Raw genomic sequence first — 14,201 nt, 5'->3', positions numbered from 1 at the left:
CACCAAAACACCTGAGGGAGGAAGCCCAGAGACTGCAATACCACTTGTGACCACAGAAGTGAACTCAGCCACAGAATTCACAACAGACCTCACCCAGTGTGAATAGAAGTGAACTCTGTTGCTTTACAAAAATATGCTGCGCCCTGTTAGCAGTCACAGGGTGCAGCTGAAAGACACTAGTGGGACCCTTATGAATCACCCCCACTAAACTGGTGATTGGACTCGCTCTGAACCTCGGTGGCTTTTGAGCCAACGTTTGAGGACGCCCTGAGTCAGATGCTGAGTCCAAGCAGGAGTTCCCACCCTACACTGACTGGCTGTCAGGAAAGCACACTGATTGTGCACTGTGCCGTATAAGCGGCCACTGCGATTAGACGCTGCAACGTGTGCTAAGTATGCAGGTTGCACTGTCAGGAGCTAGGTAGCTTCCACCATTCGCGAGCAGTTATCAACACAAGGAATGGGAAAGATTAAGGAGCTTTCATCCATCAACATACATCCATCTACACACACGTTATCAAGTGTATACTAGCGCATGGCCGATCGGCCATGCAAACCTTTTATAGAAGCAGCGCTCCAGGACCTTCTAAATGGTCCAATAGGAGCTGCAACATTATCTGAGCATGTGACCCCCGACCTCCAATGGGAGGTCGTCCCGTGGGCATGCTCAGTATGTTAAAAGCTGGACTTAGTCCCAGAAATGCCTGCTCGCTGCTGATCAGTGCTGGCTACAAAGGCAGAGCCTGGAAAGGCAGCAGTAACCAAGCGCACAGTATCAGCTTGAGCCAGTTGCTGGGATCTATGCCTCTGCTGAGCAGGCTCCACTGCGGCTGGAGGAGAATGGGAGACCGCATTAGACATGGTTCGACATTCCCCCTGTGCAGCGGTGGGAACTTGACACCCAACATTACCCCCTTTCCTAGGGCCTCCACTCCTTGGACCTCGCTACGCTCGAAGGCCGCAATGAGTTGCGGAGACCGAATGTGCTTCACAGGCTCCCAGGATCTGTCCTCTGGGCCATGACCATTGCAATCCACCAAATAGAATATTTTGCCATGTACCACCTTACACCCCATTATGGTGTTCACCTCGTAATCGTCCGTAGATGAATCCGATGTCCCGGCAGATGACTCAGAAAACCGGGACATGTGAACAGGCTTTTAGAGGGACACATAAAAGGTGTTGGTGATGCCTAGGCATGGAGGAAGGGCCAGACGGTAGACCACAGGGTTAACCAGTTCCAGGACCTTGAAGTGACCCAAGTATCGAGGTGCCAACTTAGTGGACTCAACTCGCAGCCTGATGTTATGGACAGAGAGCCACACTAAATCGCTAGAAGCAAAGGTCAGAGTGGGGTGCCGATGTGCATCAGCGGAGACCCTCATTCTCTCCTTGGAGGCCTGGATGGCATGCTGTGTGCAGTCCCAAATGTCACATGCCTCCACCCTGCAGTCGGAGTCGGCGGATGACATGGGCATGGGCACAGGAACCCGCGGATGCTGGCCGTAATTAAGGAGAAATGGGGTCTGCCCATTGGAGTCGGCTACGGCATTGTTCAGCGCAAACTCCGCTCATGGTAGCAAGGATGCCTAGTCATTCTGCCTGGCTGAGACAAAATGTCGCAGACATGTGACCAGGGTCTGGTTGGCCCTCTCTACCAACCCATTCGTTTCAGGATGGTATGCTGAAGAGAGATTCAGCTTGATGCTGAGAAGACGACAAAGCTCTCTACAGAACCAAGACGCAAACTGGGGTCCACTGTCACTGACAATTTTGTCTACCATACCGTGTAGGTGGAAAAAGTGCTTGATAAACAACGCCGCCAAGGCCCGTGCAGAAGGTAGCAGTGGAAGCGGCACCAAGTGCACCATTTTGGAAAAATGATCGGTGACTTCCTAAATAATGGTGCAGCTATTGGACTTGGGTAAGCCCACCACAAAGTCCATCCCGACCATTTCCCAGGGCCTGTCCTCCACTGGCAGGGGGTAAAGTAGCCCAGCAGGCCATTGTCGAGGAGACTTATTCTTGGTGCAGGAGACACACGCTCGAATATAGTCTCCGACGTCACGGGCCATATGCGGCCACCAGTACGTCCTCACCAGAAGCTCAGATCTCCTTTTGGTCCCAAAGTGTCCACCCACTCTGGATGAGTGCACCCAAGAGAGAACCTCTGGTTGTAAATTAGATGGCACAAAAATCTTGCCCGGGGGCACAGACTCCAGTGAACCTGGGGCCACGATCCTCAGGCTCTCAGAAGGGACAGTAAGCCAAGGTTCCTCCTCCTCCGATGATGACACCATGGAGCGGGAGAGAGCATCGGCGCGAATGATCTTCTCCCCGGAGAGAAAATGGAGGGTGAAATGCAACTGTGAGAAGAACAGGGACCATTTAGCCTGGCAAGAATTTTGCCGCTGGGCAGTCTGTATATACACCAAATTTTTGTGGTCGGTGTAAACTTGGAAGGAAAAGCGAGCCTCCTCCAGGAGATGTCTCCACTCAGAGAAAGCCAACTTCATGGCTAGCAACTCCCTGTCCCCGATGGAATAATTCCTCTGTGCTGGTGTGAAGGTCTTGCAGAAGAAAGAGGACTGCTCCAGCACCATGATAAATGGTTTATTAACATCGGGGCAATGTAAAATGAGAGCGCTAGCAAAGTGTGACTTAATAGAGAGAAAGGCCTTGGAAACCTCCTCTGACCACAATTTAGGATTTGCTCCCTTCTTGGTGAGGGCCACCAAGGGAGCTACCAAAGTTGAGAAGTGGGGAATGAACTGGCGATAATAATTAATGAAGCCACTAAAGCGCTGCACCGCTTAAAGAGAATGGGGTTCCTGCCAGTCCATTACAGCCTGTAGCTTGGCAGGATCCATGGCCAATCACCGGGCGGATATGATATAGCCCAGGAAAGGCAAGGATTCCTGCTCAAACACACACTTCTCTAACTTGGCATAGAGGTCGAAGACTTTGCAAACATCTCTCTGGTGGGAGTCTATATCTGGAGAGTAGATGAGAATATCATCCAGATAGACTACGACCGAGGTGGAGAGCATATCCCGGAAGATATCATTCACAAAGTCTTGGAAAATGGCAGGGGCATAACAGAGCCTGAAGGGCATCACCAGTTATTCATAGTACCCCTCCCTGGTGTTAAATGCCATCTTCCATTTGTCCCCCTCATGGATGCGAATCAGGTTGTAAAAACCCCGCAGATCAAGGTTAGTAAATACCCTCGCTCCCCGCAACCTATCGAATAGCTCTGATATCAGAGGCAGAGGGTATTTGTTCATAACGGTGATGGCTTTAAGACCCCTGGAATCAATGCATGGACGTAGTTCTTCATTCTTCTTCTGCACGAAGAAGCAGGTGACACTGACTTCCTAATGAATCCTCTTGCCAGATTATCCTGGATGTATTGGGACATCGCCTCAGTCCCCAAGAGAGACAGGGGATAGACTCGACCCCAGGGAGGCTCTGCACCAGGCAAAAGGTCAATAGGACAGTCATAGGGGCAATGGGGCGGAAGGGTCTCCGCAGCCCTCTTGGAGAATATGTCCGCATTGGGCCAATAGTGCTTGGGGAGCGAGGAAAGATCTGCGGGTCACACAGTGTGAATAGAAGCAAAATCTGTTGCTTCACAGAGTCATTAAAAATACGCTGCACCTTGTTAGCAGTCATAGGGTGCAGCTGAAAGACACTAGTGGGAACCCTATGAATCACCCCCACTAAACTGGTGATTGGACTCGCTCTGACCCTCGGTGGCTTTTGAGCCCACGCCTGAGGACGCCCTACACTGACCGGCTGTCAGGAAAGTGCACTGATTGTGCACTGTGCTGTATAAGTGGGCACTGCGATTAGATGCTGCAACGTGTGCTAAGTGTGTAGGTTGCACTGTCGAGTGCTAAGTAGCTTCCACCATTCGCAAGCAGTCAACAACACAAGGAATGGGAATGATTAAGAAGCTTTCATCCATCAACATACTTCCATCTACACACACGTCATCAAGTTTATACTAGCACATGGCCGATCGACCATGCAAACCTTTTATAGAAGTAGCAATCCAGGACCTTCTAGATGGTCCAATAGGAGCTGCAACAGGACCTGAGCATGTGACTCCAAACCTCCAATGGGAGGTCGTCCCGTGGGCATGCTCAGTATGGGAAAAGCTGGACTTAGTCCCAGAAACGTCAGCTCGCTGCTGATCAGTACTGGCTACAAAGGCAGAGCATGGAAAGGCAGCAGTAGCCAAGCGCACAGTATCAGCTTGAGCCAGACGCTGGGATCTACGTCTGTGCTGAGCAGGTTCCACTGCAGCTGGAGGAGAATGGGAGACCGCATTAGACATGTTTTGAGATTCCCCCTGTGCAGCAGCGGGAACTCGACACCTAACACACGTCAAGTCAAACATTTTGATATTGATTTAAGGGTTTTGAAAAAAAGAAAAACTTACCTGTCATCAATTCCCACACTTTTGAAGCATCACAGAGTGGGCTAATGACATTTTTCATTGCCGAATGTGATAACCCATATTGAACTGCAGTTTTGTCATCTCCTGGACTATCTTACCTGTATCTGGGCTATCACAGATAGGTGGTTCCCAGGCTCCCAGCAGAGCAGTTTTTATTGAAGAGTCATTTTCCTTGTCCAGTGTCACTGAGTTAGGCTGGTTTCACATTTGCGTTCAGGAGGGCTGCAGATGGCTTCCTTCTTCCTCCTTTCTTCCTCCCTGAAGCTCCGCCTACACTCTGCCTACTTCTGTATGCATCCTGCATTTTCTTGTACACCTATTTTTAACATTGGGTGCACAGGGATATGCGTTGCATGAAAATGCGTCCGCATGCAGCAATTTGACTGAGGCGACCGCACAAAAGTGCAAAATTTTGCATTTCCGTGAGGTCGCTGCACACGTCAAATTGCCGCATGCTGACGCACCTGCATACAACACATGTTAAAGATAGGTACGCAGGTCAATGCAGGATGCATAAAGAAGTAGGCGGAGCTTCAGGGAGGAAGAAAGGAGGAAGTAGACAGCCATCTGCAGCTATCCAGAAAGCAAATGTGAATCCAGCCTAAGTCTTTCTCTCATGTAGAGTGTATTCTCTTTCAATCAGCGGGGTCACCTGTCTCTCCTATAAACTGAAAGCTCATAAATAGAATATGGTCAACAGGGTCATCTCTCTTTCTCTTTGCTTGTAGAGTATTATTATTGTTTATTTTTATAGCATCATTGATTCGATAGTGGTGTACATGAGAAGGGTTACATATAAAATACAAGTCAAAATTACAATGAACAAACTAATAGTGAAAGACAAGTACAGAGGGGAGAGGACCCTGCAATTACGGACTTATATTCTACAGGGTTATGGTTAGCATGGTTTTTTATGATGAGTGGGTTACTCTCTCTCTTCTGAAGTGTATGGTCTTATGATCAGTGGTTTCATCTTGTTCTCCCTCCTTTTGAATATCAGTTCTTACAGTCAGCAGGAATTTCTCTCTTTCCCATCTCCTCCACATGTATTTTCCAAGCAATTGCAAGTTTTCCAGTACTAAGATTTGTTCAAATGCATTCGTTGCTGACAGAATTTTTTTTAAGTTTGGCAAAGTCACTGAATTTAAATTTCAAAAGATTTGCTCATATCTATAGATTATATACTAAAGTTTTGACATGCTTTTCTTTCTTTCAGAATGGATGATGCAGAGGCATGTTTTATATTGAGCAGCAGATGTGAAGTGGATAGAACAGCAGCTGTAAGTAATATTGCTTATTCACAGTACATTTATTGTTCACATATTATTTTATTGTCAAACATTATTAGCTGCTAATAGCGATCAGAGCAGAAAGACTGGCAGAGATAGGTAAGCTTATTTTGTTTGTTGTTTAGTTGACTTAAACATTAACCATCCTTTCATTTTTTTCATAAATCAATAGAACTAGTGAAAATAAGAAAAGCATAATATCTTACAAGCAAAATCTGAATCTTTGTCCCCCTGGACTGATGCATCAGTCTCCAAAATTCTCAGGTCACAGGCAAAATCTGTCTAAGGTCCCCTTCACATGTCCTGGTTAATCCAGTATTAGAAAAAATAGTACTGGTGAGATGTGGTCTGTGTCCTGAGTGTACATGGGTGACATCCATGTGATATCTGTGTGTCTGAGTGATGTCAGTGTCTGTGTGTCCATGTGCTGTTAGAGTGCTGTCAGTTTGCTGTCAATGTGACACGTATGTAATAAAATGAAGTATATAAATTAAAGAGGTTTAAGTATTAAAGATCTTCATCGATATAAATACATAGCAATGAGGAACATGATAGATGATAGATAGAAAGAAAAAAAGAAAGAAATATGTAAGTGTGATATATAATCAGTGATGTGCATGCTTAATTTTCTGTACTTGTAGTTATTGTTCAAAAAAATACATAAACAAATAAATAAAATGTTGTGGAGTCCCCCTTAATTTTTATAACCAGCTGAGGGAAAGCCTACAGCTGGCAACTGATGGTTATTATAAGGGGGATTCCTTAAAAATTATGTGAGCTTTCCCCCCTTTATTTACTAACCAGCAAAGGATAAAGAGACAGCTGCAGGCTGATAGTAGTAGCCTAGGAAGGAGCCATGGATGTTGCCCCCCCCCAGACTAAGAACATCAGCTCTCAGCCGCCCCAGAAATGGTGCATCTATTAGATGCGCCACATCTGGCACTTAGCCTCTGCTCTTCCCACTTGCCCTGGTGTGGTGGAAAGTGTGATAGCGATGGGCAAATCCAAACAGTAATGTTTGGGGTCCATATCAAACACCTGTTTGGGCATGGTCCGTGAGCATGGATTTCTCCAGGAAGTCTGTATTACTGTTTTGGTTTGGCACTCCAAACATTGGGTGCTTTCCATATTGTCATCTACATGACAGCACAACAAAACACTGGCGGCTCTGATCGGCGGTAAGATTACCACCGATCAGAGTGCCAGCAGCTGTGACCAGCAATAAAAAGTTTACCTCCAGCATCGGCTGATGTGAGTAATATTCCCATCAGCCTACGCTTACTGTCACTAACAACAGCGAGAGCAGGCGCTGCTGATGGGAGTATTCATCAGCCAGAGCATGCATTTTAAATAAATAATTCAATTTAAAAAATGACGTGGGTTCTGTTCTATTTTTGATAGTGAGCATGACAAAACTGACAGCTTGGGGCAACCCTTACCTGTCAGCTTTATCATGGTTGGTTATCAAGAATAGAGGGGTTTCCACTTCATTTTTTTTTTAATTATTAGATAGATAATAATTTTTAACAAACAGCCAAGCTAAAGCAGACAGTTAAGGTTTGATATTCTCAGGCTGTAAGAGGTCATGAGTATTGGCTCCCCCCAGCCTAAGAATTGCAGCCTGCAGCCATCCCAGAAAACGCATATTTATTAGAATGCTCCAATTGTGGCACTTTGCTCAGCTCTTTCGACTTGCTCTGTGGAGGTGGCAAGTGGGGTTAATGTATGTGGGGTTGATGTCACCTTTGTATTGTCAGGTGACATCAAGCTCACATGTTTGTAATTTAGAGGCGTCTCCTTCCCTTCCAAACCCTGCCATGCGCCCAAACAGTAAGTTTCTCCTTCATATGAGGTATCCATGTACTCAGGAAAAATTGCACAACAAACTGTCATGAAATTTCTCCTGCTACCCTTAAGATAACGCAAAATTTGGGGAGAAAATATAATTTTTCTGGGGAAAATGTGATTTTTTTATTTTCACGGTCAATTTTATAAACATCTGTAAAACACTTGGGGCTCAATGTTCTCATTACACATCTAAATACTCTCTGAAAAGGGTCTAGTTTCAAAAATGGGGTCACTTGTTGGGGGTTTCCACTGTTTAGGCACATCAGGGGCTCTCCAAACGGGAGCTAATGATTCCAGCAAATTTTACATGAAAAAAGTCCCTTCCATTCTGAGCCCTGCCGTTCGTCCAAACAATAGTTTTCTTACTCAAATGGGGTATTGACGTACTCAGGAGAAATTGCACTACAAATTATGTGGTGCAATTTCTCCTGGTACCCTTATGAAAATGTAAAATTTGTTGCTAAAAAAACATTTTTGTGGAAAAAAAATGTGATTTTTTTTATTTTTATGGCTCAACGTTATAAATTTCTGCAAAGCACCTGAGGGTTTAGTGTGCTCACCACACATCTATTTCAGTTCCATGAGGGGTCTAGTTTCTAAAATGGTGTTACTCATGGGGGATTTTCACTGTTTAGGGACATAAGGGGCTCTCCAAATGTGTCCGCAAATTTTTCCAGCAAATTTTGCATTAAAAAGTCAAATAGTGCTCTTTCTCTTCCAAGCTCTGCTGTGTTTTCAAGCAATGGTGTACCTCCACATATGGGGTATTGGCATGCTCAGGAAAAATTGCACAACAAATTTTGTGGTCCATTTTTTCCTGTTAATCTTGTGAAAATAAAAACATTTAGGTATAAATTCATTTTTATATGAAAAAAGTTAAACGCTCATTTTTTTTCCACATTCCAAAAATTACTGTGAAGCACCTGAAGGGATAATAAACTTCTTGAATGAGGTTTTTAGCACCAAGAGCAGTGCAGTTTTCAGAAAAGTTTCACTTTTGGGTGTTTCTTATCATATAGATTACTCAAAGTCACTTCAAATGTGAGGTGGTCCCTAAAAAAAATAATTTTGTAAAAATTTTGTTGGAAAGAGGAGAAATCACTGGTCAAATTTTAACCCTTATAATTTACTAACAAAAGAAAATTTTGGCTTAAAAAGTCATGCTGATGTGAAGTAGACACGTGTGAAATGTTATTTATTAACTATTTTGTGTGACATATCTCTCTGATTTAAGGGTATGAGAATTCAAAATTTTAAAAATGAAACATTTTCCAAACTTTTGCCAATTTTCTTTTTTTTTTGCAAATAAACATGAGTTATAATAAATGAATGTTGCGACTATTTTGAAGTACAATGCGTCACAAAAAAAAATCTCAGTATCAGTGGGATCTGTTGAAGAGTTTTAAAGTTATTATGTCATAAAGTGACAGTGGTCAGAATTGCAAAAATTGGCCTGGTCATTAACATGCAAACCACCTTGGGAGTGTAAAGGGGTTAACATTAGCCTCCAGTTGTTGGCTTTCCCTCAGCTGGTTAGGAAAATGGAGGGAGGCCCACAACATTTTTTTTTTAAATGATTTATTTAATACACACTTTACACAGACAGTGTGTGCTGACTCCAACTCCCATTAGCATCGCCTGGCCTCGCTGATTGCAAGGAGACCAGGCGACAATGTTGAGAGCTGCATTCAGCACCCGGCGCATGTAATAGCGCTATTTATACTGCTTTTCCCAGGCACTATACGTGTCACTCTGATGACACATGGATGTCATGTATGTGTCATCAGTCTTCACGTGTACAGCACGCATTTCATCTGAGATATGTTAAATAAATGGAAATGTCTGTGGGAGATCCACACGGATACTCGGTTCAGGTAAAAATACAGATGTGTGCGCACCACCATTGTATTCATTGGGTGTGCGTGTGTCTGTATTTGTGCTGCTTAAAAAACGGACTGCATACGTACATAAAAAATGGACATATGAAGGGGGTTCTAAGTGAAAACAGCCTTTCCCATTAATTTATATGGATAACTGTAACTGTATGTTCAGGAGAGTTTGCAGTTGAGTTGATAGAAAACTCTTTATAGAAATTTAAAAGCACTAATTGTCAACTATCTTAGGCCGGTTTCACATTTGCGGTTGTGTCCGCAGCGTTTCTTCCGCAATTATCGGCATGCATTGTGTATTCCTATATTTAACATTAGAGACGCATGTGTCTTCGATCGGTTGCGTTTTGCTGCGTTTGAAGATGCATGCGTTGTTTCGTTGTCTGCGGTTTGGCGTGGTAAACGCTACATGTAGTAATTTTAGAGGTGTCAATTTGCCGCCTAGAAACGTATGCGGTTTTTAGCGGATGGAATGTGGAAAAAAACGCATTGCTGTCTATGTGAAAGCATGCGGCCACAATCACATGCGTTTGCTTGCGTTTGTGAACGCATGCATTGAACCACAGGAAAACATGTCTAGACACTAATTAGCCACCCCCCACATACAAAGTGATAAAGGGAGGGAGTGGACATTTGCATGTCACTACTCAGCAGACAGAGAACCAGACCAGAAAGAGAAAAGCACCTTGGAGGAAACAAGACTGAACAATGTGAGTATACCCTAGCAATGCATTGATTTTCTATTTTCTGTCTCTACCCTGATGAAGAAGAGCTCAGCCTCTTTGAAACGCGTTGGGTAATCTCCTTCTCTTTCCCTCTTTTGAGCGCCTCAGCACTCCGTACTGAAAGTGATGTCCCAAGTAGGAGGAGCCTATCGGCCAGTTTCTCTTTCTCTTTTACTCCTCGTGGTTTCCAGGAAGCGCTACCAGCCGGAGCGCCCCTGATTCCACACTGCGATCCTCTACCCGGCACTGACAGTGCCACAGCCCCGGTCATCTCCAGCTCAGTGTCTGCAAGCAATTCCCCAGCTATGCACCACTCGCCGCAGCTCCCATCTGATAAAGGTAAGCCGACGGCTGTCGGTCCCTTCTGGATGTTAGAAATACAACCTTATTGTGTGGGTAGTCCACTGAAATATTGTATCTCACTTTTTTAGCAGCTGGAGTAGTATTGTTGCTCCGGTTCACATTTTACCCTCGGGGTCACTTTATCTGTCCTGTTTTTCTCCTTAACCCTTGTCAGGCTGCATAATTTTACAACCTTAACAGGCTGCATAGGTACAATTGTACCTTCACATATACCTCCACTGTGGGAAGACTTTACTTGGTTTCAGAAACTAAAGTTCATTCAGCTACAAATGTTATGCTGATATCTATTGTTCAGTGTTGTTACTGGTCACTTATGTTGCTGTCAATTAAGTTAATTCAAACTGGGAGTGGCTTCTACTTGTCTTCCTGCCTCCCTCCTCTCATTAGCCATTTTGCTGTTCATCTCATTGCTGTGAGCACACATTTCTAGGCTTGTGAAGTCTTCAATTTCTTGGAAACGAAGGTAGGAAAGTCTCACAGCATCTAACAGCCAGTTATACCTTTATTCTCATTATGTGGGGACAGAACAGTCAAATTGTCTTTCAGCCTGGACTTGGCTTACATATATTTTGTATGAAACTTATCACTATAGGTATAATTTTTATACGAAAAATGGATAATAATTAGTATCTACATATTGTTTTACGATGTTTTATTTATATTCAGCACAAAATACGAAGCCAAAATTCATCTAGCAAGTCATCATGAGTGATAGTAATGCTGGATCTAGTTTCCGCCATAATCCAAGAAAACGTGTTTGCAGGTTAGTATAATTTTGTGAAAAGCCAATAATGTAGTATTTCGGAAAATTATTTATTTTACATTTTTTCATATTTACAGATTTACGTCTGACGAAATAATGCGAATGCTAGAAGAATCTGATTCTGAGCATGAGGATGAACCATATGTTCCATCTGATGATGAAAACTATGTGCCACAAGTGGATGTTACTGAAGAAGATTCAGACATTGAACAAGAAATGGTCATAGAGCATGAAAATGAATACGAATCAGACGAAAGTGTTGAGGATGATTCTGTGCCTCAAAGTGCAGGCGACATTTGGACTGCTAAGGATGAAACTCAATGGTGCAGTAATCCACTGCCAAATGCACAAACAAAATCTCGTAATGTCCTACGACAAAGAGGTGGCCCTGCAGCAATCAGCAACCTATATACAGCAAAAGAGCTATTCAAGTCCATCATGACTCCCGAGATGTGTGACATCATATTACGGGAAACGAATCGAAAGGCCAAGAGAGTTTGTGATGCTTACAACAACGAACTGGTACAACGTTTTCCTGATTCTTCCAAACGGCCACCACAAAAAACATTCAAGCAATTTACTGAAACTGAACTTCATGCATTTTTGGGCATACTGATTGCTGCTGGTGTGCACAGAGCCAACAAAGAGAATCTGGAGGAAATGTGGAATGTTGCTGCTCTGCCTCTTATACGTGCAGCCATGTCTCGTGACCGCTTCAAGATGATACTCAGATTTATCAGGTTTGACAACGAAAATACACGTGCAGAACGTGTGCAAACAGATAAAGCTGCACCAATACGGGACATCTGGACAATGCTGAACAGTAATCTGGAGAGAGCCTACAAGCCATATCATTGTATCACCGTCGACGAGCAATTATTTCCATTTAGAGGTCATACTAAATTTACCCAGTATATACCTTCAAAACCAGCTAAATATGGCATAAAGATTTTCTGGGCTTGTGACTCATCAAATGCCTACCCTTTACAAGGTCAGCTCTACACTGGGAAACCAACTGATGGTCCTCGACAAGTAAACATTGGAGAACGAACAGTATTGGACCTAGTGAGCTCGTATAAAGGCTCTGGAAGAAATGTCACCACCGATAACTTCTTTACAACCATGGAACTAGCTAAGGTATTGAACTCCTGGAACATGACACTAGTTGGTACAGTGAGAAAAAACAAAAGGTTCATACCTAACAACATGCAGCCTGCCAAAGAAAGGCCTGTATACTCGACAAATTTTGCCTACAATCATGATGCAACAGTCTGTTCATATGTACCAAAGAAGAACAAATCAGTCGTGCTTCTATCATCTATGCACATGACGGGAGAAGTTGAAGAGACACTAGCAGCCAAGCCAGAGATAATAAAATACTACAACATAACAAAAGGTGGCGTTGATGTTATGGATAAAATGTTGGGAGAGTACACTGTGAAACGACGAACATCACGTTGGACTTTGGCATTTTTCTACAATATGATTGATGTCAGTGGGTTAGCATCCTACATCATCTACAGAGAACACAATCCAAGCTTCAGGGCAAAGGATCAACGAAGAAAGTTCCTGAAAGATCTCGCAAATCAGCTGTGTATGATTGCAATTGAAGATCGTAGTACAAACAAAATGATAATGAGAAACCATTTTCTTCGAGGTGCAGTAGAAATGGTGCTTGGACGATGCATTGTGGTAGCATCGCAGCCAGCAGCTGGCCCCAAAATACCTCATGGTAGTCGTGGACCCTCCCCTGTTGTTGGTAGTTGCTATGTCTGCAGAGACCTGAGGCGAAAACAACGCAAGACTAGAAAGTCTTGTGTGGTTTGTGTGAAACCCATTTGCGATGAACACTCTGTAGCAAAGCCAACATGCATTACTTGCAAAGAAAATCAATAAAAAAAAGTTTCTTACATTTTCTTTTATAATGTAAATGAACAGTTTTTTACTTGTTTATAATAGTTAAATAGCATTATCATTAAAAAAAAATTTATGCTTTTTCCCTTGCATTATCTTCATTCAAAATATATGAGGTACATTTGTACCTATGCAGCTTGTTATGGATGCAAAAAGATCTCGACCCCTTATCTCGGAAGCGGGTGGAGATATTTTATTGAAATTTGGCCAATATATTCTGGACCAAAAATGTAGAGATGTCACGAAATTTCAGCCCTCTACGTCTTTTCAAAAAAAAGTTATTGCAATTTTAAAACGGAATAGTTACAATTGTACCTATTCAGCCGGATAAGGGTTAAGCGCGGTTTCTACTTGATTTATGAGTTTTTTGTTTATGGGTGGGCACTACCCTGTTTGATCCCAGCAGCTAAGGAGGATTGTTCTTTAGGGCGAGCGCCAGTGTTATTTCTTGGTTATGTCTAAACACTAATTAGCCACCCCCACATACAAAGTGATAAAGGGAGGGAGTGGACATTTGCAGGTCACTACTCAGCAGACAGAGAACCAGGCCAGAAAGAGAAAAGCACCTTGTAGGAAACAAGACTGAACAATGTTAGTATACCCTAGCAATGCATTGATTTTCTATTTTCTGCCTCTACATGTCCTAATTTCTGCCATTTCTTTATTTCTGCATGCATCAGAATGTCATCTTCTTCTGATGAGGAGCAACGTCCTGGGCCTTCACAAGCCGAACATGTCAGTGAAGTGAGTACTCATCTCCTCAGATTGGTAAGTATTCACTGTCACATCTACATATGTGACAATTTTTTTTCCTTTTTTTAGAGCACGTCTTCCACTGCGGCAGAGGGTGAGCAGAAGCAGTGGGTTCACGGTCGGGTGGCAAGGCGGCAGCGTGTAAGTATACCTGGCTGACTATTTACTGCATCCTCACTTTAGTATTCTTGA

The 14,201-nt window shown here is 43.5% G+C and overlaps 1 protein-coding gene across 1 annotated transcript in view; it reads left to right on the top strand.

Annotated features, from left to right (window-relative positions):
• The window catches only part of KCNT2 (potassium sodium-activated channel subfamily T member 2), a 1,033,274-nt gene that overhangs the window by 492,816 nt on the left and 526,257 nt on the right, over positions 1-14,201 (top strand). The window contains exon 12 of the mRNA XM_069737282.1: positions 5,682-5,745. Coding sequence (XP_069593383.1) covers positions 5,682-5,745 — 64 coding nt within the window. The remainder of the gene's footprint in view (positions 1-5,681; positions 5,746-14,201) is intronic.

Source organism: Ranitomeya imitator, chromosome 8, assembly GCF_032444005.1.
Source record: "Ranitomeya imitator isolate aRanImi1 chromosome 8, aRanImi1.pri, whole genome shotgun sequence".
Classification (NCBI taxonomy): domain Eukaryota; kingdom Metazoa; phylum Chordata; class Amphibia; order Anura; family Dendrobatidae; genus Ranitomeya; species Ranitomeya imitator.
The sequence above is the reverse complement of the archived record's forward strand: the minus strand, read 5'-3'. Positions and strand labels throughout refer to the sequence as shown.